At 32.8% G+C, this 27,187-nt stretch overlaps 2 protein-coding genes across 3 annotated transcripts; one reads left to right on the top strand and one right to left on the bottom strand.

Annotated features, from left to right (window-relative positions):
- The first annotated feature begins 1,571 nt into the window (after positions 1-1,571).
- Positions 1,572-11,403, top strand: LOC130649228 (uncharacterized). Of its 2 annotated transcripts, XM_057455479.1 has the most exons (4): positions 1,572-1,954; positions 2,196-2,714; positions 6,263-7,177; positions 8,814-11,403. In XM_057455479.1, exons 3-4 carry the CDS (start codon positions 6,295-6,297, stop codon positions 11,153-11,155), a joined length of 3,225 nt encoding a protein of 1,074 aa, XP_057311462.1. In that variant the 5' UTR covers positions 1,572-1,954; positions 2,196-2,714; positions 6,263-6,294; the 3' UTR covers positions 11,156-11,403. The 2 variants fall into 2 exon arrangements, with proteins under 2 accessions (XP_057311462.1, XP_057311463.1); XM_057455480.1 differs by lacking the exon at positions 2,196-2,714.
- A 4,019-nt stretch (positions 11,404-15,422) lies between these two features.
- LOC130649303 (mucin-2-like) lies at positions 15,423-20,668 on the bottom strand. The gene is made up of 10 exons (XM_057455562.1): positions 20,583-20,668; positions 19,862-19,999; positions 19,539-19,674; positions 18,862-18,947; positions 18,506-18,610; positions 17,943-17,989; positions 16,671-17,832; positions 16,358-16,537; positions 16,094-16,192; positions 15,423-15,947 (listed from the first exon to the last, which is right to left on the bottom strand). Exons 3-10 carry the CDS (start codon positions 19,622-19,624, stop codon positions 15,775-15,777), a joined length of 1,938 nt encoding a protein of 645 aa, XP_057311545.1. The 5' UTR covers positions 19,625-19,674; positions 19,862-19,999; positions 20,583-20,668; the 3' UTR covers positions 15,423-15,774.
- Positions 20,669-27,187: the final 6,519 nt, after the last annotated feature.

Raw genomic sequence — 27,187 nt, 5'->3', positions numbered from 1 at the left:
AAAAGAATGGGAATAAATACAGCTAGCTAGCTTCAGCAGAATACTGCCACGAAATCTACGTTCCTAGCTAAAATCCTAAAATTGGTTTGTTTAAGATTTATACATGGCTAGAGAACGTGATAATATATTTACATGAGAATGCGTTAACCCTGGCATTCTTTTGCAAGAATTTAAAAAATATAAAGGGGTGAAACGTTAAGGTGTAGCTAAGTGCTTTACAGAAAATGGGAAAAGATGGGGAAAAGATTAAGTGTGTAAAACCAATGTAAAACCAATCCGTCCTCGTGACCTCGTGGTTGCGATATTCTGGTGATCTCATGGACGCCCCGGCCAAAACTTAAACGCAAGGTTGCGTAAACACGTGAAACGAATAAGGTTTCTGATTGGTTAATGAAATTAAAGTCCGGCGCAGAAAGGCTTAATACTCCGTATTAATGGTCCAGAGGAATGGTAGGGGTGGCTAGGTCTAAAATGTCGACTTTTTGCAGTATCGAAATTCGTGGTAAAAAGTGACGTGACTTTAAAAAGATGCATAAAAAGGTTGGTAGGACGATACAAAGGTTACGAAAAAAACAAATACTATGATTGTTTTAGCATTGCTCAGGCGTGGTTAGAGGGAAGCAGCTATGCGCAGCTAAGCTACCATTTTGCGTGACAGACAGACAGACAGACAGACGTATACGGGCATTATAATATAGATAAAAAGGTTCAAGAAACTATTAACTACTACTTGCAAAAATCCTTTCGCCAACGTTTGTAAAAAGATTTAATTATGCGGAATTGCAAACATTTTTCTTGAAATGATGACTTTACAGGACAATTCCACTGATATTTGAAGAGTTAAAAAAATTTTAAGCTGAATAAATGGATGTAAGAGGATCAACTTATATCGACCGACCACAAAAATTAAAGGCAAAAAAAGCCGTAATAAACGTTAAAATGATGAAAATAAATGTTTTATGTACACAATACTAATGCAATACTTCATCCACAAAAGAATGCAAAGAGACAAACAAAACACAAGAATGCGTCAACGATCTCAACTTCAACAACATTGAATTTTTGGTAACCATTAAAGACATAACTAAATTTGAGTAACAGAACAATATAAAGTTTAACGGGTTCGGTTATGAAAAAATGATCTACCTCATATGAGTTACAGACCACAAAGAAGCAATAAACCTTCTACTACTATCCGATGGACAAACCAGTCATTATTGTCAGATAAAGACCTTTCCAAGACTAGTATTATCACAGATAAATCACCACGACATTGCAAAATTTGTATGTAAGCATTGCATCAATCCTTTTCAGTTAGAATCTGCATATAATAGACACGTTCAAAAATTGCAGACAAAGGGTTTGTTGTGGTAGATATGCCGAAGTCCTATTAAAAGCTAGTGTTTACTAACTCTAATAGATCGACGCGAGTACCTTATGTGATATATGCTGACTTTGACTCCATCACACAGAATATTGAATCGAATTAAAAAATGAATAGGGAGGGCTCATACACAAAAACGTAGCAACATCAAAAGCCATGCGGATTTTGCATCCACGTTGAAGGTCTAACAAAATACAAAACAATCCCCTACCGCGGAGACGATGGTGTAGTGACTTTCGTCAAAACTGTAGACAAACTAATAAAAACAGTATACCAACACCACCTGAAACACATAAAACCGCTAGAAATGACTAAATACGATTGGAAAATATATTGGAATGCAGACCTTCATATTTGCAAGAAACCAATAGGGTACCGATGATTTTCATTTAAGGTTTATTCAGTGCATTCAATATTTATAACCAATGAAAACGTTGAACGAAGATTGATATAAATATGAAACTACTTAATAATGTATTATTTAAGAAAATAAATCAATTCAAGACAAAAATTATTCATTTTATTAACTGTAGGGAAGAAGAAAAAGAAAAACAACACTATCGCTTAGAGGTAAAGTTTTTTTTTTCAACTTATCCCAGGTAAATAAAAATTAATAGCCATACAACGTTTGAAAAATTTATTAAATTACCGATTAACCAACCAGATACTCCAATCTACAAACACGAGTGCTTGCTCTCTTTAATGCTTCTCCAATCTTAAATAACTCGTCAATCATTTTAACATTATAACCTCGATGGAAGGTAAAATAAAAAAAACTTTTTCTGTTTACATCGAATATTTTTTAATATAGCTGAATAAACCTGAGTCAACAACCACGATGAGCGCAATGTATGTCTAAAGAGAGCTTGAAAGTTACGACTTTGTCGTGAGGCAATTGAGGTTCTTCCTCGTTCTGGCTATCATATATAACTTGCGTTGGTGCGCACTTTCCCGCAGTTGAGTTGAATATAACGCGAATCAGTTCAGACTCGTCTGGCTCTTCGGAGTTTCAGGTCCCTGTGGCATAGTTCTAAATGGGACTGCTGATTCGATAGTAAATCAACGAAACGCCAGTGCTTAAAGTGTTAGCATGTAATCTCAATGACATCTTCAACTCGCTGTGGAACATAAAAAACAAACGAAAGAAGAAAGTAACACTGTAAAAATGATGTTTTTCAGTAAATCCAACACCAACATAAATTGGCCACAAGTGCATTTTCTCCCAATCTAAACACCTATATTTCCGCCTACAGAGTCATTGTCCTAACCAAATCAATAAATTATCACGAATCACTTTATAGCGTTACTTCGAACCCTGAAAATAAAGCAAGTAAGTGAAGTACGGTCATATGTATTGGGTTCTTTTAAAGAACTTTTACTATAACTTGTGTCATTTGTTAAAGGAAAACGGCAAATATTTATATCTTCAGTTCAGTCGGGTTTTTGTGATTTTATATATTTAAGCTTTATATATTTATAATCGTCTTTCAAAGAAATAAAATTCCAAAATAACTAAAACATAAAAGAAATCTTTGATAGTAACAAAATATCATTAAAAAAATGAAAGAAAAATTAGCGTAAACACCGAAATACATTTTTAGAAAATATTGGAAAGTTTTTCGTTTAGTTATACCGTTTGCCTAACGTGCAATCTAGCGAGTACTGTGTGAGTACAGTAGCATAAATGTGCAAGTATTGTTGGTGTACTCATACGCGCAGCATACTTGTCGCGTACTCGTGAAATATCCACAGAAGAAATTACTCGTACCCGTAGTTTAATACTAGTGTATATTTACTCGCGATCGGCTCTGTATATATAATGTATTTTTCACATTTTGTGTAACTAAACTTACATCGGTTGCATGCAATGCGACAAAGGCATTTTTAGTTACCATGTAGTAATTCAGGTAGCTTAAGTGTGGTGATTTTTGCTGTTCTAGATGCTCTGACTCAAATGTTTTTGTTTATAACATTTTGTGTTATTTAAGGAAAGTCTAAACTCTTTTGAGGGAGTACTACATGCTAACACTGAAAAACCTGTGTTTTTTTAACACTGAAAATCCTGTGTTTTTGACATTATGGGGAAAATTTACGTAAATGTTTCACATTTTTTGATTTTGTTGCAGTTTACATGAGTTTTTGATTATTTATTTTTTATTTTTACTTTTGTGGCAAAAGAATCATGCAATATATACCGAGAAAACTAATTTTTGTAGAATTTGACTTTACACCTTGCGAGCAGTGTTTTTCTATATTTTGTGTATAAGTTCTTACTAGGGAGGAGATAGTGATCCTTCTCAATTTAAATTTGATGCGTTCCAAATCCTTTTTTTTAAATATTTTGTGTATGATTTAATGGGTAAGGACAATATACAAAATGTAAAAAAAACTGATTTTTGTTGAATCAGAAATACTCCCTACAACCATTCTTTCTTTTTACACGTTGTATAGCTTTTGTGGGGAAAGAGCGTATGCTGTATCACCAAAACAACTGATTTTTGTTGCAAACTGTTTTTCTTTGGCATTAGGGATTAAAATATTGTGTTAGAGGGCATATGCAATAGATACTATAGTAGCAAGAAAATTAAATTTTGCAAACTTTGATTTTGTCGTTAACCCCTAATCTTTTACTTACCAACTTTTGTGGCATATCATGGATATGCAACAGACCAAAATAAGCAAATTTAGTATTATTTAGAATTCGTACTTTGTGTTGCAAATTTGCTGTAAATATTGACATAAAATGAACTGTTAGATTGATTATTGTTGTTTTAACATGAGTCATTACGACTTTTTTTTTGCATTTCTAATTTGACTAATTAGCCAAAAAAAATTTCTGCCAATACATATTTTATGTAAACATTTGAATCCTATGTGAGATTTAAAATTTTGTGTTAAACTTTATTGATGGCAAAACAGCATGCCAGTTGCTAAAAGGACTGGTTTTTATTAATTTTGGGTTTAAAAACCGTTTTTTTTTTACATTTTGTTCAAAGTTTAGAGAAGAAGGACCATATGCAATATATCAAAAACGTTTTGTTGCATTATAATTTATCCTTGCAATCGATTTTTTTGGCACCTTAGATAAAAAACTTCTGTCAGAGGAACAATTTATTGTTTATCTTTCACATTTTGTGACAACCTTTGGCTGGGTTTGTAATAAACTAACTGATTTTACCAATGAAAGAGATTTGTGTTTGACATTAATCAGCTTATTTTTTGTGTGACGTTTTGAGTGATTTAAATTTGATGGGTGAGATGTAATTTGAAATACTTTGGTAAACTTCTTTTTCCTTCCAAATAATTTTCAGAGCAAGTAAATTTAGTAGATTTAGATTTTAAATATCACATACCGCAGTTGTTGGACACCAATTTTTTGGTCATTTATATAATAATGCAGATTGTAAGATTCGTACTGCTGTATTGTTTCAGACCTCGGGCGATATTTTGCGGTACAGCCCGCCGTAATCGTTTAGTATTGTATTTGTTAACCGTCTTAGTTAGATGAAAATAAAAAATAAGAATTTCGGTTTAATGTTCTTAAAAAAATATAATCCACTAGTACTACTTTCGTTTACACTTGAGGTCAAAATTTGAAACAAATCGAATTAACCCAACCAGCCAAGAATAACATGGGTTTCAACGAGTTTTATATTGGCTGAGTAACCAAAAAGCTGAAGGAACAAGTCTGAAAATCACAGGAGACGTATTTGTTATAATTTTTTCGTCCTGTATTTAGTATTATTGATAAAACTGAATATCAGATCATCGTTTTTATGGACAATGTAGCTAGCTAGTTAACTAGTCATGTTGAAGAAGCATCCAGCCAGAATGTTGCTGAATATGGTTATTTTAACAGTCAAACTAGAAATTGTGGCTGTTTCTATCCTATGAAAATGTTTTATCCATAATTGTATTGTAGGAGTTATATACAGTAGACGTCCGTTAATTGTGGCTGTTTCTATCCTATGAAAATGTTTTATTGATAATTGTATTGTAGGAATTATATACAGTAGACGTAAATTCGAATGCCGCTTAATTCGAACTTTCCGTTATTTCGAACAAATTGCCAAGTCCCTTGAGTTTGGTTTAATAAAGTCTTATATTTTGAGCTGCTTAATTCGAACTCCACTAATTCGAACAATTTTTTAGTCCCAAGGCTACATTGTGCTCGTTAATTCGAAAATTTGTGTATCGATAAATAAAATCTTATAGGAAAATAAAAAAAAATGTTTTCATTTTTATTCATTTTTATTGCATCAATGGTGGCAAAATTTCCTTCAATTTATCAATTAAATTGGCATTTTTAATAAAATGAAGTTTACATGGAATTTGGAGTCCTTGCCCATCGCCAAGCAAACAACGTTAAAAGATTTTTATAAAAAGTTGTAGTAAAGTTGTAATAAAGCTTCTTGTAACTTGTTTTTCGGGCTTGTCAACAAAGACTACCATTTTCTTGACGATGGGCAATACCGCTCCATATCGGCCCGTCGTCAAGAGCGCTAAGCCAATCAGAATGCCTAAAAACCCGTATTGCCCTCTTGCAAAATCCAGACGGTTAACTGGCACGAATATTAACTTGGTCAAAAATAACCACAAATATATCTTACGTCCTACAAATACTTTTAAAACAAATTTGTCGTTTAACAAAGTACGGTTACATCTGATTGTAGCAGGAGATATAAATATGCTCCAGAGCGTTCAAAACGTTCCCATGGCAACACTTTTTTCAAAAGTAAGAGATCGGAAAAGTATTAAGATGTCATGGTGTAACTGTTAGACAATTGTCATTTGTCATTATACCCTGATATAAATTTTCTTTATATTGGTTAGTTTTGCATTTTTTCCCTTGTAACTTATTAATGGTTTTATCTTTAGATTGAAAGCCTTGTTAATAAAAAAGTCAAACCATGGCACCAAATATCATTTCACTTTGCGAATTCTGGTTGAAGTTATCCTTATATGTTGAGAACTTTATGAAAAAAGCATTGTTAAATATATTACATAACGTGACTAATAAAAGTACTTACATAGGTTTACCTTCCGATCCAAGAAGATTATATAACGAACTGCGAAACCATCATGCAACATTAATTAAGTTAAAGAGTGAAAAGATTATTAACGATGATCAATGGTTGCTTTTGTTTCCTGATAATCAACAAACCGATTCTGCAAAGTTTGATACTACCTTAATTATATCGTTAGTTATAAATTGCACAGCCTTGCCTTCTCCAAACGGAGGATGGAGACAAAAATGTCTATCTAAAAAAGATATGAGTGTTGGTGCATTTGTTCTACGTGCTCGTAAATTTAGAAACAAGATTGCCCATTATAGCAACCCATGCACTTTAAAAGAGTCAGAATTTACTACAATCTGGCTGGAAGGTGATCAGATTTTAAAAGGCCTTGAATATGTCATCGATACAGAAACCCTAAAGCACAAGTCACTTGATCCAGAAAGAATGGACTATTTTAGGCTGTTGTTGAATCATCTGCAATATGGGCAAAATCAATTACAGCAACTAGTTGATGAACATACAACTGATATATCTAACCTTTCAGACTTAGCTAGGGAAGTTATTGAGATGAAAGAGAATATATCAGGCATTAAAGAGGATATCGAAAAAAGCTCTGAAAATCAAGAAGTTAACCAGGCTATAGATGATATATATAAAAGACTGCATCTTTTATGCAATAAGTATTATAAAGAAATTGAAGAAATGAACAGCAGACTTGCCACCCTAGAAGAAAAATATGAAGACCATGAGAAAAGATTAGCTGAGCTTGAAATAGGTAATATATTTATTACTCTCGACGCGTGCTTCTTCCCACTTCATTATAAATTTTCTGGTGTGATTTATTGTTTGGTGAACTACCAATTGGAAAAATAAAACAATATATTTAGCCGCAGAATAAATGTTTAAGTGGGTAATACCGTAATACATGGCAAGGATAAATTCTGTCCCAAATAACATTTAATGCATTATACGCACGTTTGCTTTATTATCCAAAGAAAACAGAATTATGGAACAGTATATAGAAGCAATTTCTTAATAAAAACTATATCGTTTAAGGACCACCGTAATCTGAAACTTTTTTTGAGTTGTTCAACTTTTGCAGAAAATTATTGCCAGCATTTGGGCGAGTAAAATATCTTCAACGGTTAAGAACGATTTACGACATATTGAAGGAGGTATGTTCGATAATGGGTTTATCATTAACACAAGAAATGTTCTCTAAATAAAACGGTTTTGAAACATACATAACATTCAAAAGCGTTGTTAGAAAATTCTGCATTACAGTATTGTTTACTTCTGTTTTGCATATTTACACTTTCAACACGGCAAAGAACAAACAGGAGACCCCTCCTTTGATATAATTATGTAATTACTTTGCGCCAGAAGTTATCAATGCCGCCATGTTACGCGGGTAATAATGGAATATATGTTCCTGCCCAAAAACAAAAATTGAATTAGACAAGCTGCGAATGGACAGGAATAATAAAACGCCTACATCACTGGTTTAATGGAACTTTTACGTTTTCTCTGACACGCATGGCCTCCAAATCAGATAAATATACAAAAGGACGGGGGTGTACAACAAACCAAATGAAAAATCAGAAAAAAAATAAAGTCATCATAATAACAGTGCATTATGAGCTAAGACTCAATATGCTTGTACTATCCAAATTTCCGCTTCGTTTTATGCTTGTGAATTGCTTATATCACTCATCTCTTTAATTCTCACTCTGCTGAAAGAAACCTTACAAATAGACGGACAACGTGTCTCAGGTATCAAATAAAAGTTTTTGCGGCATTAGGAATTTTTCTTTCGCAAATCTTCTGTAAAGTACTAACAAATAAATTTAGTTACGCGAATTTATTTTATTTCCATAACATAAATAGAAGCAAAACAAAAATAATGAGAACCAGTTACTTCCTTACCAATATTGTCTATACGTCTTTATGAGACACGATGTAATTTGAAAAATCATTAAAAAACATCTTCATCAATATATTTGGTACGTAAACTATCTACTTTTTAAACCTAACATCTTTAAGACAGAGAAACTACAGCAAGAGTGTGTTTTACTGCAAATACTGGATTTGAAGGTGATATAACATATCACCGTATTTTTAATTTTTTTAAAGACATTTGATAGGCATCCAAAATTTTACTCCATCGTAAAGCGCGAATTCAAAAAGGAGGAAATTATAATGTGTCATTTGTTGATAAATGATTATGTTACTGCACACAACTAATTCATTATTTCAAGATCTACCGAGATTTTTATACTTTGAAAGTGACGAAATGATTGTGTATTTATGTTTGTAATTGTCCCTACCCATGCCTGAATGTCAGTTGTAGGTTAAAAGGATGTTTTTGCAAAATCAAAAATTTTAGAAACTGAATTTTTTGTTTTCGCTAGGTGAAGCTGATGAAAAGCATTTTTGGAACGTCCATCAAAACGTATCTAATTTCACTGGAAGGGAAAGTGTATTGGATGAACTCTACAGAAAGTTAAACACTCCAACAAACTTGAACACTCCAACAAACTATAGTTACAGTGCAGTTGCTTTAACTGGCTTAGGCGGTATTGGTAAAACAGAAACAGCTGCAAGATATGCTCATATTTATGGCAAAAAATATTACGACAATGTATTTTGGATTCATGCTGATTCAATGGAATCTTCTTTGCTTAAGTTGTCCCACATCTTAAACATTGATCCAGGCAATAGATCAATTGAAGTTCTCCTACCTGTAATTTGCAAATCGTTAATAAACACAAATTGCTTGTTCGTTTTTGACAATGTTGAATGCATGGATTCTATTCAACCAGTGCTTAAAAACTTGAACTTAAATAAAAAGCCTCACATGATTATTACATCTCAGTTTAGTCAGTGGTCTGGATTAGGAATTCAACAAATTGATATAGATGTATTCACATTAGAGGAGGCTGTTAATTTTTTTCAATTTGTTGACGAGTCGGAGAATGAAGTTGTAGAAGACCTTATTACCGAACTACAACATCTTCCTTTAGCAATGCAGCAAGCTGTAAGCTATATAAAAAGAAATTCCGTCTCTACAAAAACATACCTCGATGCGTTTAGGAAAAACAGAACACAGCTTTTAAATGTTAACTTGACAAAATGTGGGGAAGCGATTTATGACAAAACATTGTTAACAGTATGGCAGATGGCTTTGGAAAAGCTGAAGTTGTATAAACATGAAATGGCAAAAGATGTTATTAATATGATGTCTCATATGGATGGAACATTTATTAATACAAAAACATTTTTATTCGATGAAAATATAGAGGATGAAATTGATTTGAATGAGATTGTGGAAATGTTGTGTGAATATTCTCTCATATCGAAGAAGAAAAGTGATGTAACTCAAGCTACCGTTGTTACTATGCATAAATTGGTTCAAAAAGTATTAAAATTTTATTCTGAAAAAGAACAGTCAAATAAAAACAGTGCAGTTGTTCAAAAACATTTATGTAATATTTTGGAGAAAGCATCCGAAAATTCATTTCCATGGGATAACGATGAAGAAAACATCTGGTTCATACACGTGAAACATTTGTGGAATCAAGGTGTATTCTTTGATCTCCTAATCGTTTTCAACGTTGCAAAAAATCGCGGAGAATATAAATTTTTAAAAGAATTGGTTAGCGTTATTCTTTCACCAGAATATACCCGTGACATTAAAGATGTTTTTAGCTTATTATTGCTGAACCAAATTAAGTGTAATTTTTTTTTCGATGGTAACAAAAAAGCTGCTATTGATTTATTAGAACAAGGATTAATTAATTTCAAGAGGGTGTTGAAAAAAAAGAAACTTCTTGTGCTTGTTTGGAAGTTAAATTATGCTGAAATCCATTTGAAATGTGGTGATAAGAAAAAAGGTGAAAATATGTTTAGAAGCATCGAAGAAGATATGGCAAGTTATAAGCTTGAACAGGATGGATTTAAGTATGTTGATATTTTAATGAGGAGAATGAAGATATTAGATCTGCTAGGAGAATTCACAGCTGCTTTAGACATTATTAAAAAATTAGAACGAATTGCGAGAGAATCTACTGACGCCCGAAAAGCATTTCTTCTGGACATCTTAACTGTCAAAGCTGACATATCATGTAAACTAAAAAACAGTACTCGAGCTTCTAGTATAGAGGTTGAGATAGAAACTCTTATCAAAGAAATGAATATAAAACAGTCCAACGTCTTGTATATCAACTATACTCTTCTTAAAGCACGCATTTTTTGGTGTCAGAAAAACTACGAGGAGAGTCTCAATGTACTTGTTAAAAGTAACAAAATTGCTACAGAGTATAATCTGAATTATCAAAGAGTTTGTATTTTGATGAACATTGGAAGAATTTACATTGTTAAAGGAGACTATAAAAATGCTTTAAAAGAAATTAATATTGCAATTGATGTAGCTGGAGAATCGAAGAGTGATCTCTTACATATTCCCATTTTTTTAAAAGGGTTGATTTTATTGCTTTTAAATAGATTAAACGAAGCGTTTAAAGAACTGGTAAAGATTAATAACGATGCACGAATATCTTGTCACGAAATGATTTTTGATTGTGCTTTAAAGTATGATATTTTGCTTACATCTACGAAAGAAAACAAGTGGAAGTATGGTGTTGACAGTATAGAATTTAAATCAATGTTAACTTCCTCTCAGGTCAAAAAAAGAGAAATGAACCGATTGATTAATGAAATCAATGAAAAGTTTCCTTTTTGTCTTTTAACCTAATTCAATTGGTACTTGAATGGCCCAAGGAATTATTTACGTGATTTGTGAAGCACACATTAAACAGTTATTTATTTATTTTTTAAAGAAAATGCTGACATCTATGTAACAGTGTTGAAATATATTTCATCGGTTGTATAGCTACTTATTACACATCTCTTCGTTAACTTGTAGTCATGTTGATAAGCAGAGATGTGGATCTAAGGAATAAAGTTTTGAAGAAAGTATATGAAAATATCAATCCAGCACAATGTCGTCACTTTTGACTCCAATAACAGTATTATTTTGTTTTTTGCACATCTTTAAACGCAATTTTCTATACAGGCACTAAGTTTAATGGATGAGCATCTGTTTGTATGAAGACATTCTCCAGGTACACCATGTTAAATTACCTAAGCCTATGTAGTTCTCGATAAACGACCGCGTTCGCTTGATACTCATAGACTTTCTAACAGTACCAGTCCGTTTGCATTTCAACAGCTGTGTCACATATTCGTACAAACATATATTTACCAATATTTTGCTGATATTTCTAGGCCAATTGAATAATTTATATTAGAGAGAGACTTAGGACCTGTCCACTAAAGTTTGCTATGTGATAAATTGAGTTGGGTGATTTTCACATTTTTTAAATCTTTTTTATTCGGTTTTCGTTAAAATAATTCTTCCAAATTATCATCCAATTTTAAAAGGCGTTGTTTGTTGTATTGCAAATTGTCTGGCAAATTAAGATGGTTTTCTTTAGATATTAGCGAAACTTCGTATCTCCTTTAAATAGTTTTAGAAATAGTGTCCGCAAATTCATCACGATTTTTCGTTCTTTAAAATCTCTATACTTTCTGATTCCAAATCTTTTGTAATTTTTTTTCAAGAGATTAAATTCCACTATTTACATTAATTCTTCTTCAAGGAGCTGGATCACCCTTTTATAATTTTCACATGTTAGAAATGGCGTATTAAAATAATAATGCATTTATTTTAATCACTAAGTTTATTTATTATGATGAAATTAATAAATTTACATAATTAAATTTTTTTATAATTTTTTTTAACAAATAATGAGGTTTTTAATTAAACAACGCCCAGTTTTCTAAAAAAAAAAATGCGGAAATATAACACGAATATCCGTATCCCTTTTAAACAGGCAGAAAAATACGGCTATTAGTAAATAGATATTTAAAATTTATGTAACCAACTTCATTAAGGCTCAAACTCAAACATTTTCAAACTCAAAAATTTTCAAGATTTTGTTGAATGAACCTCAAAGTTGCCCCTTAGAAAGTAAAGACGGTTTAGTATCTTGGCTAATTCTTTATATAAAAAATATTTTTTTAATTCATCATAACAGTTTTCTTTCTTTTTTCAATTCTAAATAAAAGCTTTGTAACAAAGGAATGATTTTTTTTAAACAGTGGTTAACTGAAACTGTAAATTGGCGTATTGTGAACTCACTGCTTGCAGTTACATTTAACAACTGCTATAGAGTCCAAAAAGCTGGAGGAAATCTTTTATGTTGGTGAAAAAATGGCCTCAAAAAGGTATTTACTTTAGGAGACTTCTCATCTTTGCTTTTACATTTTGTGGCCTTGACATTCCCAAAAATCCACCAAATGACTGACGGAATTTAATTTGTCAAATAAATCATGAATTTTATAGTTTAAAAAGTATTGGCAAACAACCGTACCAGCAGCAAAGTTTTTGTTTAGTGACATAATTGACTGGCACAAACTTAGGTGAATTTTATCTGACCTATTTGTAAGGTTACAATATCTGAACCTGTATCTTACTCAAAATTATTATGCTCTCACAAACGAAAAGAACGCTATACTACTCGTTTTAGACTTATTTTGTGATTTCTTGATGCTTACTGCCTTGTAATTAAAATTAAGAGTCTTAAAATGATCTATCACAGTGGTGAGCTGTTCAATTTCTACCACTATTGTTAGTGGATCCTGGATTGAACCAGATGCCAGGTTGAGTGCACAATCAAAGAGCGACTTAAAATATGATTGTGATCAATTTGTCTAAGATTTCTTTAAAGCGTGTCCAAATACCAAGCAAGAATCATTTTACCAAAAATCGTTTTTTATTTTTCATTACATGCTTAAAATTTATAGGTTTTTACTCTTCCTTAAAATACCTGTGTAATATTTTTATGCCTAATATAAAATTACTTTTATGTCTTATTTTATGTTTCAAGTCAATAACTTTATTTTTTTAATGAAGTTATTGCACTTTTAAAATTCTTAAATTAAGCAGGATGAATGTGCCTTTAATGATAAAATGGCTCTGACGGTTAACCAACTGGCTTTTTATATTTTTTATGGCAACCAAACATATAAAGTAATAAAACATGCTTGCTAACCACAAGCAGATATAAATACATTAAAACATGTGATACATATTTTGTATAAAAAATTTTCGACTTTTTGTCAAAAATTATTTTGTGTATAAAAGACATGGGCGAGATTAGGTCTCTCAACTAGTAATTTTTTCTAATGTCATTCTCTGCATAAAGCTGCAAATTAAACCTCAGCACTTGGAAGCAAGTTCTATTACAAGATGAGACTAAATAGAACTCTACAAGTTCCATTTAGTCTCATCTTGATAGTTTGCTAGGTAAGTGTCTTAGCTAGCTACATTTTACTTTGGAAAAAAACATGCTACAGCTCTTCTGCAATATTATTACAAACAGCTTTTCTGTTCGACCCTGACTCGCCGCTCCGACGCCTCGCTGAACGTTTTTTGTGAGGTAATAATTATGTCACACATCCACGCCAATCAGGTTTCATATCGCATCAGCCTCCGCCATTACCATGTTCGTATCGCCTTCCAGATGTCACAAAAAATACATGATGCCCTGGGGACGAGGTTGTTGTTAGCTGATTTTTTTCAAAGATCCAGTCGCGACTTAATGAATTTAATTTAACAACGTGCAGATAATAAAACAATCACGGAGAAGACTATTATAAAGTAACTAATCAGCATTCTTTAACCAACATATTTATTTTGTGAATACAATCGAAGCTCAATATCTTGAATACCCGTTTTTTCGAACTTTTGTTGTCTCCAACTTTTTCCCGTATCCTCAGCCATTGCAATCTGTTGGTTCCATATCTTCGACTCCGTCTTCTCAAGTTAGCTCGATCTTTTCCCCTATATTTCGAACAAAAACATTCAATTATATAAAATTCGGTGATACATAAAACAGACTTTACAATCTTTGCAATGTTCACAATTAGCGATTCTTGAAATCCTCTTTATGTCAAAAATGGCTATGAAGGTGAGAACGTTGGCTGAGAAATGTAATGTTATAAATTTAGAAACACATACATATTATTATCCATATATTCTGTCTTTTTTTCTGTTCCTCGTTTTCAGCTAAAAAACCTAATAAAAACGTAAACTTTCATAAAAAGGTACGGGTATTACGCTATCTCTAACTTTAAAGGCCTTCGACGCTCGATATCTCGACTATCCTTTATCTTGCACTTTCAATATCTTAAACTTTTTGGTCAGTCTTCTGAGAGTTCCATATGTTGAGCGTCGACTGTAGATGGAGGACAGCCATTATGAAAGTTGTTTGTTTGGCTTGACCCTTTAAGACCTTTTTTACGTCCAATTATTTATTGATTTATAATTCAGTTTGCAGAACAGTGGCGCGCAATCCAGATGGTCGCTGGTTTAAATCCCGCTCGGTCTAAGTTATATCTTCCTCCAGAGATATTGTTTCACCTACTGAATAATATATAAGAGCCGGGTGCTCATATTCTACCACTGTTGTTCTACCACTGTACTTACACGAACACGCAAAATTTGTGCTACTATCACTGTTGGAGGCTGAGAACACTTAACTTTAGCGGCATAAGAATTGAAAATTTCTGGCACAAACAATGTTTAAGAAACTAAAATTTGAGAAAGTTAATTGTTAATATTTGCCAATTGCGTTAACAGGTCTCAACAATAAATAACTAGATGCCATTCTAGCTAGATTTTTTAGAAAAAACACGTATTATACGTGTTTTTCACGTATTATACGTGTTTTTTACGTATTATAAGATCCAAGTGATCCAACTTAACTCAGCTATTTACGCCCATCACTATTTCCTCTCGGTAAATGCCTTGAGAACACAGTCCCTTAATTTGCAGAATGGTAAACAAAGCGGCGATTGTATGACTGTAGGCTGTAAAAAGTTAGGCTAAATTAAACAGAAAAGTTAATATTTTATAACTTTTTAAGGAATCCAAAGAAGTAAAAAAATAAAAAGTGTCTTATAAATAAATATATTTCTTCAAATAATAAAAAAACAAAACCAAAAATAAACTATATACAAAGTAACATATCCTTCTTGTGAAAACAACAATTAATCATTAAAAGACGGATTATGAAGCTTTTGAATAAGAAGACAAAATTACCCGTCGAACAGGAATGCCAAAACGATAAACAGGAGAAAAAACTATGTGGAAAAGAAGTGTTGATTGAATTTCATAGAAAAAAAGTAGGTAACCAGAATTCGAAACCTCAATAAGAAACTTCAGGTTATTATTGTGGGTGTACCACAGTGCGTTTTCACAACACTGTAGATGTCTAAATTACTTGCAAGCCGCCCAATAGACATTTTTTACAAAACGTTACTTGAGAAATCGCACACACCAATCCTATCGTTAAAGACTAAATTGTGTGGACACATTTGACATCCAAAGGATATGCCAGATAAGCAAATAATAAATTGGTGACTGTTGTTTGGATTCGCCGTTCTCACTTTGCTGTCAGCTTTGCATAGATTTGTTGGACCTGGAAGGCAAAATAGCGCATTTGAGTATTTAGTATACTAGCTTGTGAAAAGTGCAAATTCTGTAAGTAAAAGGATTTTTTTCTGGAGTAAAATGCTATATAATTTTACACGTCCCTGAGTAGGTAGAATTGAAGGATATACTTACAAACTGGTGGTGATTTTGTCGTTGTTGTTGTTGTCGAAGTTGTAGTCGTTGATGTTTTGGTGGTGGTGGTGGTAGATTTAGGAACAACCGGGCAATCAACTGAATATATTGTAAATAAATTTTAGATTAAGTTTGAACAAGCGAGAATATAATGTTGAAGTTGGCAATTTAAAAATGTTGAATAAAATATTATTTTGATTATTGACTTTTTTGTCCTGGATTGAAATATCAAATGCTATCAAGCAAATATTAAGTGATACTTACCATCAAATACATCGACGCATCTTTCACATTTGTTACTAAACACGGTTCCTCCTGGACACATTTGACACGACCAAGCCATTTTTCCAACACAGTTGATAAAATAACCATTGTCAGTTGGAAAAGCCATCAGACCTGGTCCGTTTTTCTCACATACTGCGTCAGCAATAATATTTCCTCGACCTACACCATAAAAAGAAAACTAAATTCATTTCGTAATAAGGAACGGGTTTATCCTCCTTTTGCACACAAAATAAGACATGTGATAAAGAAAGGATGCAACAAGCAAACGATTTCGAGAGAAGTTATAGCTTACACTGAATAAACGGGATCTTTTCAGTTTTGACAGGAACTACAGTTGTAGTTGTAATTGCAGGACTTTTTACTGTCGTTATTTTCGTTGTTGTTGAAGTGGTGATAGTTGCAGGACTTTTTGTTGTCGTTATTGTTGGAGTTGTGGATGTTGTGGTACTTGTGCGACGTTTTGTTGTTGTTGTTGTTGTTGGAGTTGTTGTTGTCGTGGTAGTTGTAGGACTTTTTGTTGTTGTCGTTGCTGGAGTTGTTGTTGTCGTGGTAGCTGTAGGACGTTTTTTTGTCGTTGGAGTTGTCGTTGTCGTTGTTGTTGGAGTTGTTGTTGTCGTGGTAGTTGGAGTTGTTGTTGTCGTTGTTGGAGTTGTTGTTGTCGTGGTAGCTGTAGGACTTTTTGCCGTCGTTGTTGGAGTTCTTGTTGTCGTTAGAGTTGTCGTTGTCGTTGTTGTTATTGTTGGAGTTGTCGTTGTTGTTGTTGTTGTTGGAGTGGTTGTTGGAGTTGTCGTTGTTGTCGTTGTTGGAGTTGTGGATGTTGTGGTAGTTGTAGGAGTTTTTGTTGTCGTTGTTGGAGTTGTTGTTGTCGTGGTAGTTGTAGGAAGTTTTGTTGTCGTTGATGTTGTTGTTGGAGTTGTTGTTGTTGGAGTTGTTGTTGGAGTTGTTGTTGTCGTGGTAGTTGTAGGACGTTTTGTTGTCGTTGGAGTTGGAGTTGTCGTTGTCGTTGTTGTCGTTGTTGTCGGAGTTGTTGTTGTCGTGGTAGTTGTAGGACGTTTTGTTGTCGTTGTTGGAGTTGTTGTTGTTGTTGTCGTGGTAGTTGTAGGACTTTTTGTTGTTGTCGTTGTTGGAGTTGTTGTTGTCGTGGTAGTTGGAGTTGTTGTTGTCATGGTAGTTGTAGGACTTTTTGTTGTTGTCGTTGTTGTCATTGTTGTTGTTGGAGTTGTTGTTGTCGTGGTAGTTGTAGGACGTTTTGTTGTCGTTGATGTTGTGGTTTTCAGTACTTCGTCATTATTACATTTATACAATAAATTTATTTGCAATTTATCTTGCTCAGACAGCCCATCACGTTGACCAATCCTTTGTGTATCACTTGTATCCAGTTTTGTTAACGTCGGCAGATTATTTTTTGTAAAAGTAAATTCACCATAATGCATTACTGAGCCGTAATCATAAGGCTAAACAAAAACCATGATAATTTTATTCAAAATGACTTGTATTTTCTTAAACACAGTCGCAGAAAGAAAAAAGGAAAAGGCAAGTGTAGAAATTTTAAGATTAGACATACCGATCCAAGACTATTAGTACCAAGTTTTGCAAAATTATCTAATGCACCTAAATAAACAAGGTAAAAAGTTAGTAATAATACACTCAGTCAGAAGAAATGAAGAGGAAATAAATCTATTGTCAAAAAAAGGACAAGGAGAATGCTTTTATTAAGTCATTCTTACTGTTAGACGACAGATGTGTTAATTACAATGGTACAAATAATGATTTATATTTGCGCGTGGTGTTAAAGCAAAGTTTATTCAGAGTTTATATTTTCATCTCTCTACCGTTTATTATATTCGTTAAAACACACTTTGATAGCCAAAAAAAGAATTTACACGCTCCGATAAGGCGAAGAAAACGGATAAAAAGACTTAAATTTGCGCATTAAGACAAAGGATAACGAAATGCAAAATATTTCAACTTTGAAAATTGCTGGAGATGTGTGATATTAGATTTAATGGGACATCGAAATCATACAGTTTTGCTTTCTCGATACTCGACTTGCCGTGGTAACAGGTTAAACTGTATTACTTCGGCTGCTTCGTTAAACTGTGAGGAATATCTATTCTTTGAACTCACCATCACGAATGTTATTTGTATTGACACGAATATATCGATCACGATCCTCTCTAGCATGTTCGTGATAAAAACCCATGGCATGCATCATTTCATGAAGAACACTGCCTAAAAAGAAAAATGACATTTTGTCGAAGAGAGATGAAGCAAAGATGTTTGTTAGTCTTTGTTATCATTGGTTTATTTTGATGGATCATGTTACAAGTTTTTTGAAGTATCAGTAGACTGATTATGTATTGCCATGATCAAAAATTATTTAAGAATTTAGTTATACATTCCAAAATATTTGCCAGATTAGGTCTCCTCAGGTAAGGTTTGTATTTTTTTACACTGTAAATTTTAACTCTTAAGTTACGTACCGTTGTTGAACATTATACAACCATCGGACAGACGAAGATATTGTGGTTGGACAGACTGGTGAACTAATCCAACCCAGCTTGAACACCTAAATTTTAATGAAATACTTAAATGCAATGTTAGTTCTATTTTTTTGTATTCATTCGTGATTCTACCTCCGATAATTAAAGCATTTTTGGCAGTGATGCTGCAATATTGTACTTGTTATTACATTCAAGTGGGTGATACTTTGGAATATTGTAGTACAGATTTTTGCTATTCTTTGAATTTTTTTAATCTTTTTACTTAAATTTGCCTAATTCTCCAGGACAAGTATAATTTAATCAGAAAAAAAATGTTTCCTTTTTATAAATCTATGTTCATAGTGCAACACCTATATAAAAAATAGCACTTATGTTTTGTAAAGAGAATAAGGCTTTTCACAGCATCCTTAGTAAAAACATAAAAATTATAAAATTTGTGGTCTATACCTATTTGGAAAGAACGTTATTAAAATCAAATCGATAGGTATCCTATATATCTCGCTGTAAATATGGTGTTATGACTCTATTTAGACTAAATGACCTCAAATCAACTATTACCACCAACAAGCAAATGCCCTACATATATCTAGCTGGAATCATGATTAAATACAGTCAGGGGGTAATGACACGTAAATGATATAAAACAATAAACTTACCCAGCGTGTATCTGAAAGTTGACATAAGATTGTTCGTTTGTTCTTGGTCTCCATACGTCCGAGTTGCATTTGATAAACGAATTCATTTGTTTGATGAAGCCGAGAATTCTTGTATGGTATTGTGCATTTCTAGTAACTGAAAATATAATAACTTATTAAGAATTGTGTATGAAGAGTATAGTGGGTTTTTTTTAATCTTTGAGTTGATATACAAATGTGTCATCTGATTCATATTTTATTTGTGCATAAAAACTCTTATGATTTAAGTGTGGTGCTAACTTAATCGACGTTTGCTTGTTGTGTTAATATAAGTAACAACTTACTACTTGGATCTATTGTATAGGGAATATGCAGTTCTCCATTTCCATCTTTCGGCCATAGTGTTACATCACGTCCTATCCCACGGCGTTGTCGTTTTCCATCAGATTTGTCATCAAAAACTGCTTCGTTTCCATGGTATCCTATAATATTTTTTAAATAAATAAAACTGACGAAGTTGTATAAATGAGATTGACAAAACAGAGTACGTCAACAATATTTGAAAATCCAGTTAATTTTTATATATTGAGTCCCATGTAAATTCTGATGCAGATTGGATTTCACAGTCAATTTACATGTCTGTGGTAGTTTTATCTATTGATAAATTCACATCAAACAAGGCGTTCTGTTGACGACATCAATTTTATGAGGAGGGTCAACAGATAACAATTTTTAAATGATCAGTTAATCTCATTAAACATAATTGAATTAGTTTTTGAGAATAAAAAATGTCATTTTCCTAATATCCAAGTGGATTGCAAGCAACGATATATAATTGGCTTGATGTAATTTTAAAATGAGTTCAAAATCTTGACCCTACTTTCGCCATTTAAGAGCTTAATCCAAGGTCAAAAATTGATCCTATATTGTTAAGATATTTTTTGGATTACTTTTGCTAATTAGATTTTAGGAGGAAAAAATCAAACAAATTAATTAACTCCATAAGATTTACAGTCAAAACACTGACAGGAATAGGGTTATAAATAAATTTATCAAGTAATTTACCATTCCGGTCATTGATTTCTTCTTCGGAGAGTGAGGAGAGCGGTCTTTGGAAGTCTGTGGAAAAGAAAATTTTATGCAACCAAACATTTTTTTACTAGATTACAAGGACTGTCTAGAACTTCAAAATAATTCATAAGACGCTGGCAATTTTTCAACAACGGCTGTACCGTATTTGACGTCAGCTAATACTAGACAGATGATAAGCCATTGACAAATATTCTTGACACGAAGACTAAATCAACATGATACCAAGGCACGCTTTTTTTACTCCCAAAGTTTAACTGATTCGTAGTTGATTTGCCATCATGTTGGAATGAAGGATGGTTCGAATATGTTAAAAACGAATCTTCCAACGCAGGACTTTTTTTGATTTAATCAGGGGGTTTCGAATAAAAGATGTTAATCATCGCCTTAATTACATGCGTCTTAAGTTAAAGAAATTATTGTATATCTACTGTCAAACGCCCTCTTGACCTGATATGGAGACACAACTTCACTTTTGTCATTTCCGTCATTTCCGACATCGCAAATTAATCCATTTTTCGTTTCTGCTTCCTACGCTTCATCATTTAAACAGTACACAAAGAGGAAAAAGTGTCAAGAAACCTTTTAGAAGAAGTAACATTATTCATTTTGCAAGGTTTAGATGAATCATTTTAATGCTTGTTAATTACCGATTGACGCAAACGTTTCATTTGAGTCATCTTATTTTTTACAGCACATATGGTACGTTAATTCAATCGCATTACCGCATGGGCTTATGCCTTGATACAAAATGTTGTTTTAATTAACTTCTTCTTGCCATGACAACCAAACAATATGTAAGCATAATAAATTTTGCATTTAGAATTCTTATAATTGCAATATTTGTCACACATCATATTTTTAGTATCAAAAGTAAGTAGTAGTAAGTAGTATCTCAAGTAATATAAGAATAATTTCCAATTCTTTTGTAATGGCCTTGTTTTAACAGCCTTAGGGATTTTGAACGTTTGTTTGTAAAACTGTGTTGCAAAATGTTCAAAGAGGATCCTTGCACAACTGATTTGCAACTTAAGTTTGATGATCATTGCACAATAAAAAACCCGGAAAATTAAGAAATCGATAGAAAGTTAGGAAATGAAAGAATGAAGGAAGATGAACTAGCTAGTGAAGCAGTTTCTAGTGTTTATTTATGTCACTCACTGAATAGGTATTTGGAAACACAAACAAATAAAAACAATTAATATACCTGTTGCTTCGGATTTAGTCGCTCCCTGCGAATAACATTTAATGTCATGGACTAAAGCCAGACAAAGCAAGGTTACAATTTTTAAGAACATTATTATTCAACTAAAAAAGAAAAATTAACAGGACAAATTACTACACTGAAGCTGTCATTTTTAATAAAACTTTATTTTTATAAAGTTACCATCTGAACCAAATGATTTCAGAACAATGCATATAAATTAAACTCCTCATACGTGTTTCTTTTTTGAAGTTTTTCTATAGTACAAACACTTTAAATAGTACCAGAAGACTAACACAAACATTCTTACATTAAAACGTTTACAATGCTTTACGCAGATACAAGTATCCTTACAGAATTTTTAAAAAATCACAAACGTGCTGCCACAGAAGCTATCCGAAAGTCATAAAATCAACTCCGTTTATAAGGTCTACCACGGTGTCATAACTGTAAGGAGGAACTTCGTTAACACACCACTAAAACGAGGTAATACAATCAATGATAGAATCCACAGAAGCTTTTCATATTTATTATCCTGTATGACTCAAAAATTATTTTAAGGAGGAATTAAGCATGACCTTTTTAGGGGAATGATGGCGCATTTTTTGATGATTGCGGGAATTTAAAAATCGTCATTGAATTTCAAAAAATGAGATACTTTAATAACCGCACCGGAAATTTGCTTTGATGGATATGTTTTAATGATGGTGAATTAGTTTTGACTTTGCAAACTGTGTCGAAATTATTCTGATTTTAACTATTCTCAATAGGGTTACGTAAGGAAACAGTTGGTTTTTTGTTACTAATGTGACCAATCACAGTGCAACACAGTACGGTTGCTTAGCAATAAAAATTTTATTGGGACTATTCGTTGTACGTTTTGTATAAATTATGGAATTAGGAAATTGGTCCTTTTATCGAATTCCAATTTAAACTTATAGGTTTTGCGCCCTTGTATTTTTTCTAATTATAATCTCCATTTTCTCATTCCTTGAACATCCACCTGGAGCAATTTTTATGTATTTAAAACACATGGAAAACTTTCTTAGAATTCCATCTGGAGGATGCTAAATTAAAAAAAATCTTAGATACATGCATGTCAATTATTAAATCCTTTTTTTGCTCTAAATATATTATGACTGGTATAAAAAAAGCAGTAAACGGTACTGTGGCGTATAGCCATTGAGAATTCCCACGACTTTCCTGTCTTGTATCGTCTAATTACGACGCAATTAAGGCTGTTGAGAAGGTAACTGTACTGAACAAAGGTGTGTATTCTCGTTGGTAGCCTCGAAAATGAGAAGTGTTTGAGCATATTGGGTAGGCGAAAAAAGCAGTCTAAAAGTAGTTTCTTTATATCCCAAACTCCACCTCCCCCCCCCTCCCCCCGTCATTCTTGCATGTTCTTCAAATAAATTTTGCATAAGCAAATTACCTTCACCTAAATTAGTCACAGTGCATAGCTGTAGGTCCCGAAACGAACAAGTTTTCAAGGCAAAAAATTTAATATTTGCGACGTGTTATTTTTAAATCTCCCTGCATTTTTACAGCAGATACGACTAAATTCAATTATTATTCTGGTCTAGAATAGAGGCATAAAAAGGGAGATTATTAGATTCGATTATTACTATTAACAATTACAGTAAAACTCTTTGTGTCGTGTGGCCTTATGGTTATGGATTTCGCTTCGTAATCACAAGTTCCGTGGTCCGGTCCACAGCACGACCATGTTTAGCAAGTGCTGTGTAAGGGAAATTGGGAAAGGAGTGGCGGTGTTAATCTAATGTATACATTCCAAACACAGGACCCGCATTGATAACAGTGTTTCCAACACTGAAATGGCTATCCTGTATAAATATTTATAACATGTATAAATAATAGTTAATATAGCATGGTAATTAGTTAATAAGATATGCAAATAATGATAAACACAAGTATATAGCAATGAAAGAAAATTAGAAAGAAAAATAGAAAGAAAAATATAAACAATGAAGCACTAGTTAATTTCAAGCTAAGGCCCTGATGACAGTTGTCAAAGATTATTGGCAAAGTTATTTTTTTGATTTTGCAACAGTTCTTAAAATCTTCAAAAAATATTAGTTACTGCGCAATAGAAAAATAATTTTCATATCCCAGGTCTTAGATTCTATAGCGGGTAAAACAGAAATTTAATGGAAAAATATGCAAACGTAACTTCAATAGATTTATTTAAAAAAAGGTTCCGATGGTACAAATGTTACAGTACATTCCGGATTTTTGAAAATAATTATGTAGACACGACCAACTTTATTTTTAGATTGTTCCGACAACAATGGTGCCATCTTTGTTTATCAAACTTATAATGCTTTTGAAATAAAAATAGTCTTCATTTGATAACATCCTGACTTTAATTGTAATATCATGCGCTTAACATTTTTAAAGATGAAAGTCACGTGTTTAACATTCTGCACCAATCAATTTGCTTCCTGTAAACGTGTTGTTACATTAAAATAAATTTTAATTAAACCATGCTGAATTTGATCTGTTTATGCAATAAGTTTACCAGAACATGATATTTATATGAACATTATGAGCATTTAAAATTCAGGTTTCGGGAAATAACGTTCGAATGTCCATTTTTTAATTCTCAAGGGGATATCACTTACACAAAAAAAATTCATCAGTCGTGCCTCTAATCGAATCCAGCTCTTAATTACAAAGTTGCAACGTCACAGTAGTATTGCTTGAATTTACTACATCCGGATCATCTGCTGTCATATATTGACTGTCAACAGATTTGTTTAACAGGAAAATACAGTTGAGTATCATTATGCGTATGTGGAATGTGTGTTGTTCCTCAAGTTAAGTAGTAAGAGTCATCACTATAGGGTGAGATTAAAACATAGTTAATTTTCTACCTATATGTTGGGAGGTATTGTCGATATGTTGGGTAACAATGTGAAACACATCATTGCAACTCACTATTAACTCAAGTGATTACATGGCTGTTTCTATGTTAGAGTGGAGAATTTTGAATTTTTAAAAGTTCACTTGCCAATGTTTACAGCGGATGTTTGATTAAATCCATGCTCTTAAAATGTGCTAAATGTTGCTGACGTTAGACCTATTTTTTCTAATTTCGTTACCATCTTGGGTCCCGAAGTGGATAACTTCGTCGTGTGGGAGCGCTAGAGAATTCCACCAGAAGACATTAAACGCTCGGCTTAAGTGTGCACATTGACCATTTGATTCTATTGGCCATGTTACTTTTTGTCCACCATTGTAGCCTTCTTATCGGTGGCTACGTGAGGCATCAAAACTCCAACTTTGCTAAACTCTTTGTCATGAAATCATGCTGGCACAGTGACTGATAATTGCCACAGAACATCATAGTATTAAATTTCTATTTATCATAGCAATTTCTATGATGTAGCAAAAATATGTAGTAGATCATGACATTGTAACTATGGACAAGGATAAAAGTCAACCACTAAGATCGCGTGTTGCAATGACGTATTTAAATTTTCCGTCTTTACGTTGTAATTGGCAAACCAATAAAGGTTAATTTGTCGATTACGCCATGAAGTGCAGTAAATCCATTGTTGAATCATTCGGAAAATACCTTCAAGATTTTCAATAATTGTTTGAGGTCGTCACAATGGTAATTTTTAATTTCAAAATGTCATCAGAATAAATTTATGAACGTAATATAATAACTCAAAATTACAAATTTACACAGGATAAAAATGCAGGTTTTACTTAAACCACATCCTTAAAAACGTCGATTTGATACCGCCAGAAAAGAAAATAACGAATGCATGTACCGATGTTATCATTCTACCTTCACTCTTACTAACATACATAAAATTTAGTATCAATATAGCTCACCAGAGAATATTTGATCAGATAAAAACATAGCGTTCCCATTATTCAGTAAAAAGATCTCGAATATTGCTTAGATTGGTTGACTTCGTTGGGTAGCAAAAGCTAGTAAGTCAAGAGAGTATATTACCAACTTCAGAATTTGTAGGTGCGTTTAGGGTTGCAGTAGAAGGTGAAGACCTGATTGGAAGTGAAAAGAAAGCCTTCAAGCTGGTATGATTGATTAATCAAGACCGTTTCCAAGCCCGGAAGGAAGCCTGAAGAAAGTACTTTAGAGGTTTAAAAGTAAGGATTACGAACCTAAATAACGATGCAAGCGATGTCCTTAGCAAAAAAAAATTTGTGAACAAGTCGTGGCTATGTAAAGAATATTTTTAAAAAAAACAAGGTGTTCATGTCGTACAGCAGAAGCACAATCAAACATTATAAAGACGTTGATAGAACAATCAATGAAATTTAAGGGGCGTTGGTTTAACAAAAATAGCGTAATTTGGTATTTTAAAATAACCTTAGTAGATAAATAACTTCATGCGGTTTTGTTCTGTTATTTGTTTTTAACACTCTTACAGCAGCTGACATTGCAAATACATATTTAACTTTAGTACAAAGTTTTTTAGAACTTTAAGAAGTTGATTCTGAGATTTGTGCCTTGAAAGATGTATTTCCCAATATTTTCCGTGTTTTTCAAAAAAAAAACAACAAGAAAATCAGTGATTAAATAGTAAAGATAATATGATGCCACAAAAAAGCAAATATATTGCAGGTGGTTTATTCTTTCTTAGTCAAGTGATATTTAAATTAATGTTATTTAATCAAAAGTTTGAAAGCATGCGACAATTGCGACATTTACTGTTAATTGTGAATTTCTGTGCGACATTTACTGTTGATTTCAATGTTCGATACACAAAATTTACCGGCGACGTTGCGACATTTACTGTTTATTGCGACATTTCACGTTGATTGCGACATATCCTGGTGTAACATTATCGACTGAACAGATAAGTCGTAATATAAGTTAAGATAGGGATATCTTTTTATTTTTCAAGGTTTTTATCTTGTTCCGTCATTCCCAGCTTTACCGTTTCAAATTGTTCTAAACAACGGGAATTTAAAAAAAATGCTGATGTTTAGGTCTTGTCTAAACCAACGTTTGAAACGTCATGAATTTTATAAGACAAAGCAGCAGGAGTCTCCTTGGAATAGTTGAACAAGCTCTTACAACAGAGCACATAATTATCGGTAGTGGCAAAATAATTCAACTAGGTATGTTGCTTCTGACTCCGCTTACAAAGAAGTCTAACAAAAGAAAGTGCTGAAAGTGAAAAGCTCTGTGTTAAAATATAGTGGAAGAACTATTTACCCCATAAATCACAAACGTTGGTGTAACAGTATGAAAAAAAACCTAGACAATTCTTTGTGATGAACCTAGTAGTTAAAGGAGAGGTTGCAGGGTCAAAAGTGAGTGATTTAGGTGACGGTTTCTTGTTAGGCGAGGATAGACTAGACTAAACATTGT

The sequence above is a fragment of the Hydractinia symbiolongicarpus genome, chromosome 7 (genome assembly GCF_029227915.1).
Source record: "Hydractinia symbiolongicarpus strain clone_291-10 chromosome 7, HSymV2.1, whole genome shotgun sequence".
Lineage (NCBI taxonomy): Eukaryota > Metazoa > Cnidaria > Hydrozoa > Anthoathecata > Hydractiniidae > Hydractinia > Hydractinia symbiolongicarpus.
This window is presented reverse-complemented; position numbering and strand designations above follow the sequence as displayed.

Coding starts and splice junctions, on each gene's coding strand:
- LOC130649303 (XM_057455562.1), bottom strand. CDS start 19,624: ATGAATTCGTTTATCAAATGCAACTCGGACGTATGGAGACCAAGAACA. Junction 16,193..16,357: donor ATGCGTCGATGTATTTGATG/GTAAGTATCACT, acceptor CAATATATTCAG/TTGATTGCCCGGTTGTTCCT. Junction 15,948..16,093: donor GACAAAATCACCACCAGTTT/GTAAGTATATCC, acceptor TTTGCCTTCCAG/GTCCAACAAATCTATGCAAA.
- LOC130649228 (XM_057455480.1), top strand. CDS start 6,295: ATGGCACCAAATATCATTTCACTTTGCGAATTCTGGTTGAAGTTATCC. Junction 7,178..8,813: donor ATTAGCTGAGCTTGAAATAG/GTAATATATTTA, acceptor TGTTTTCGCTAG/GTGAAGCTGATGAAAAGCAT.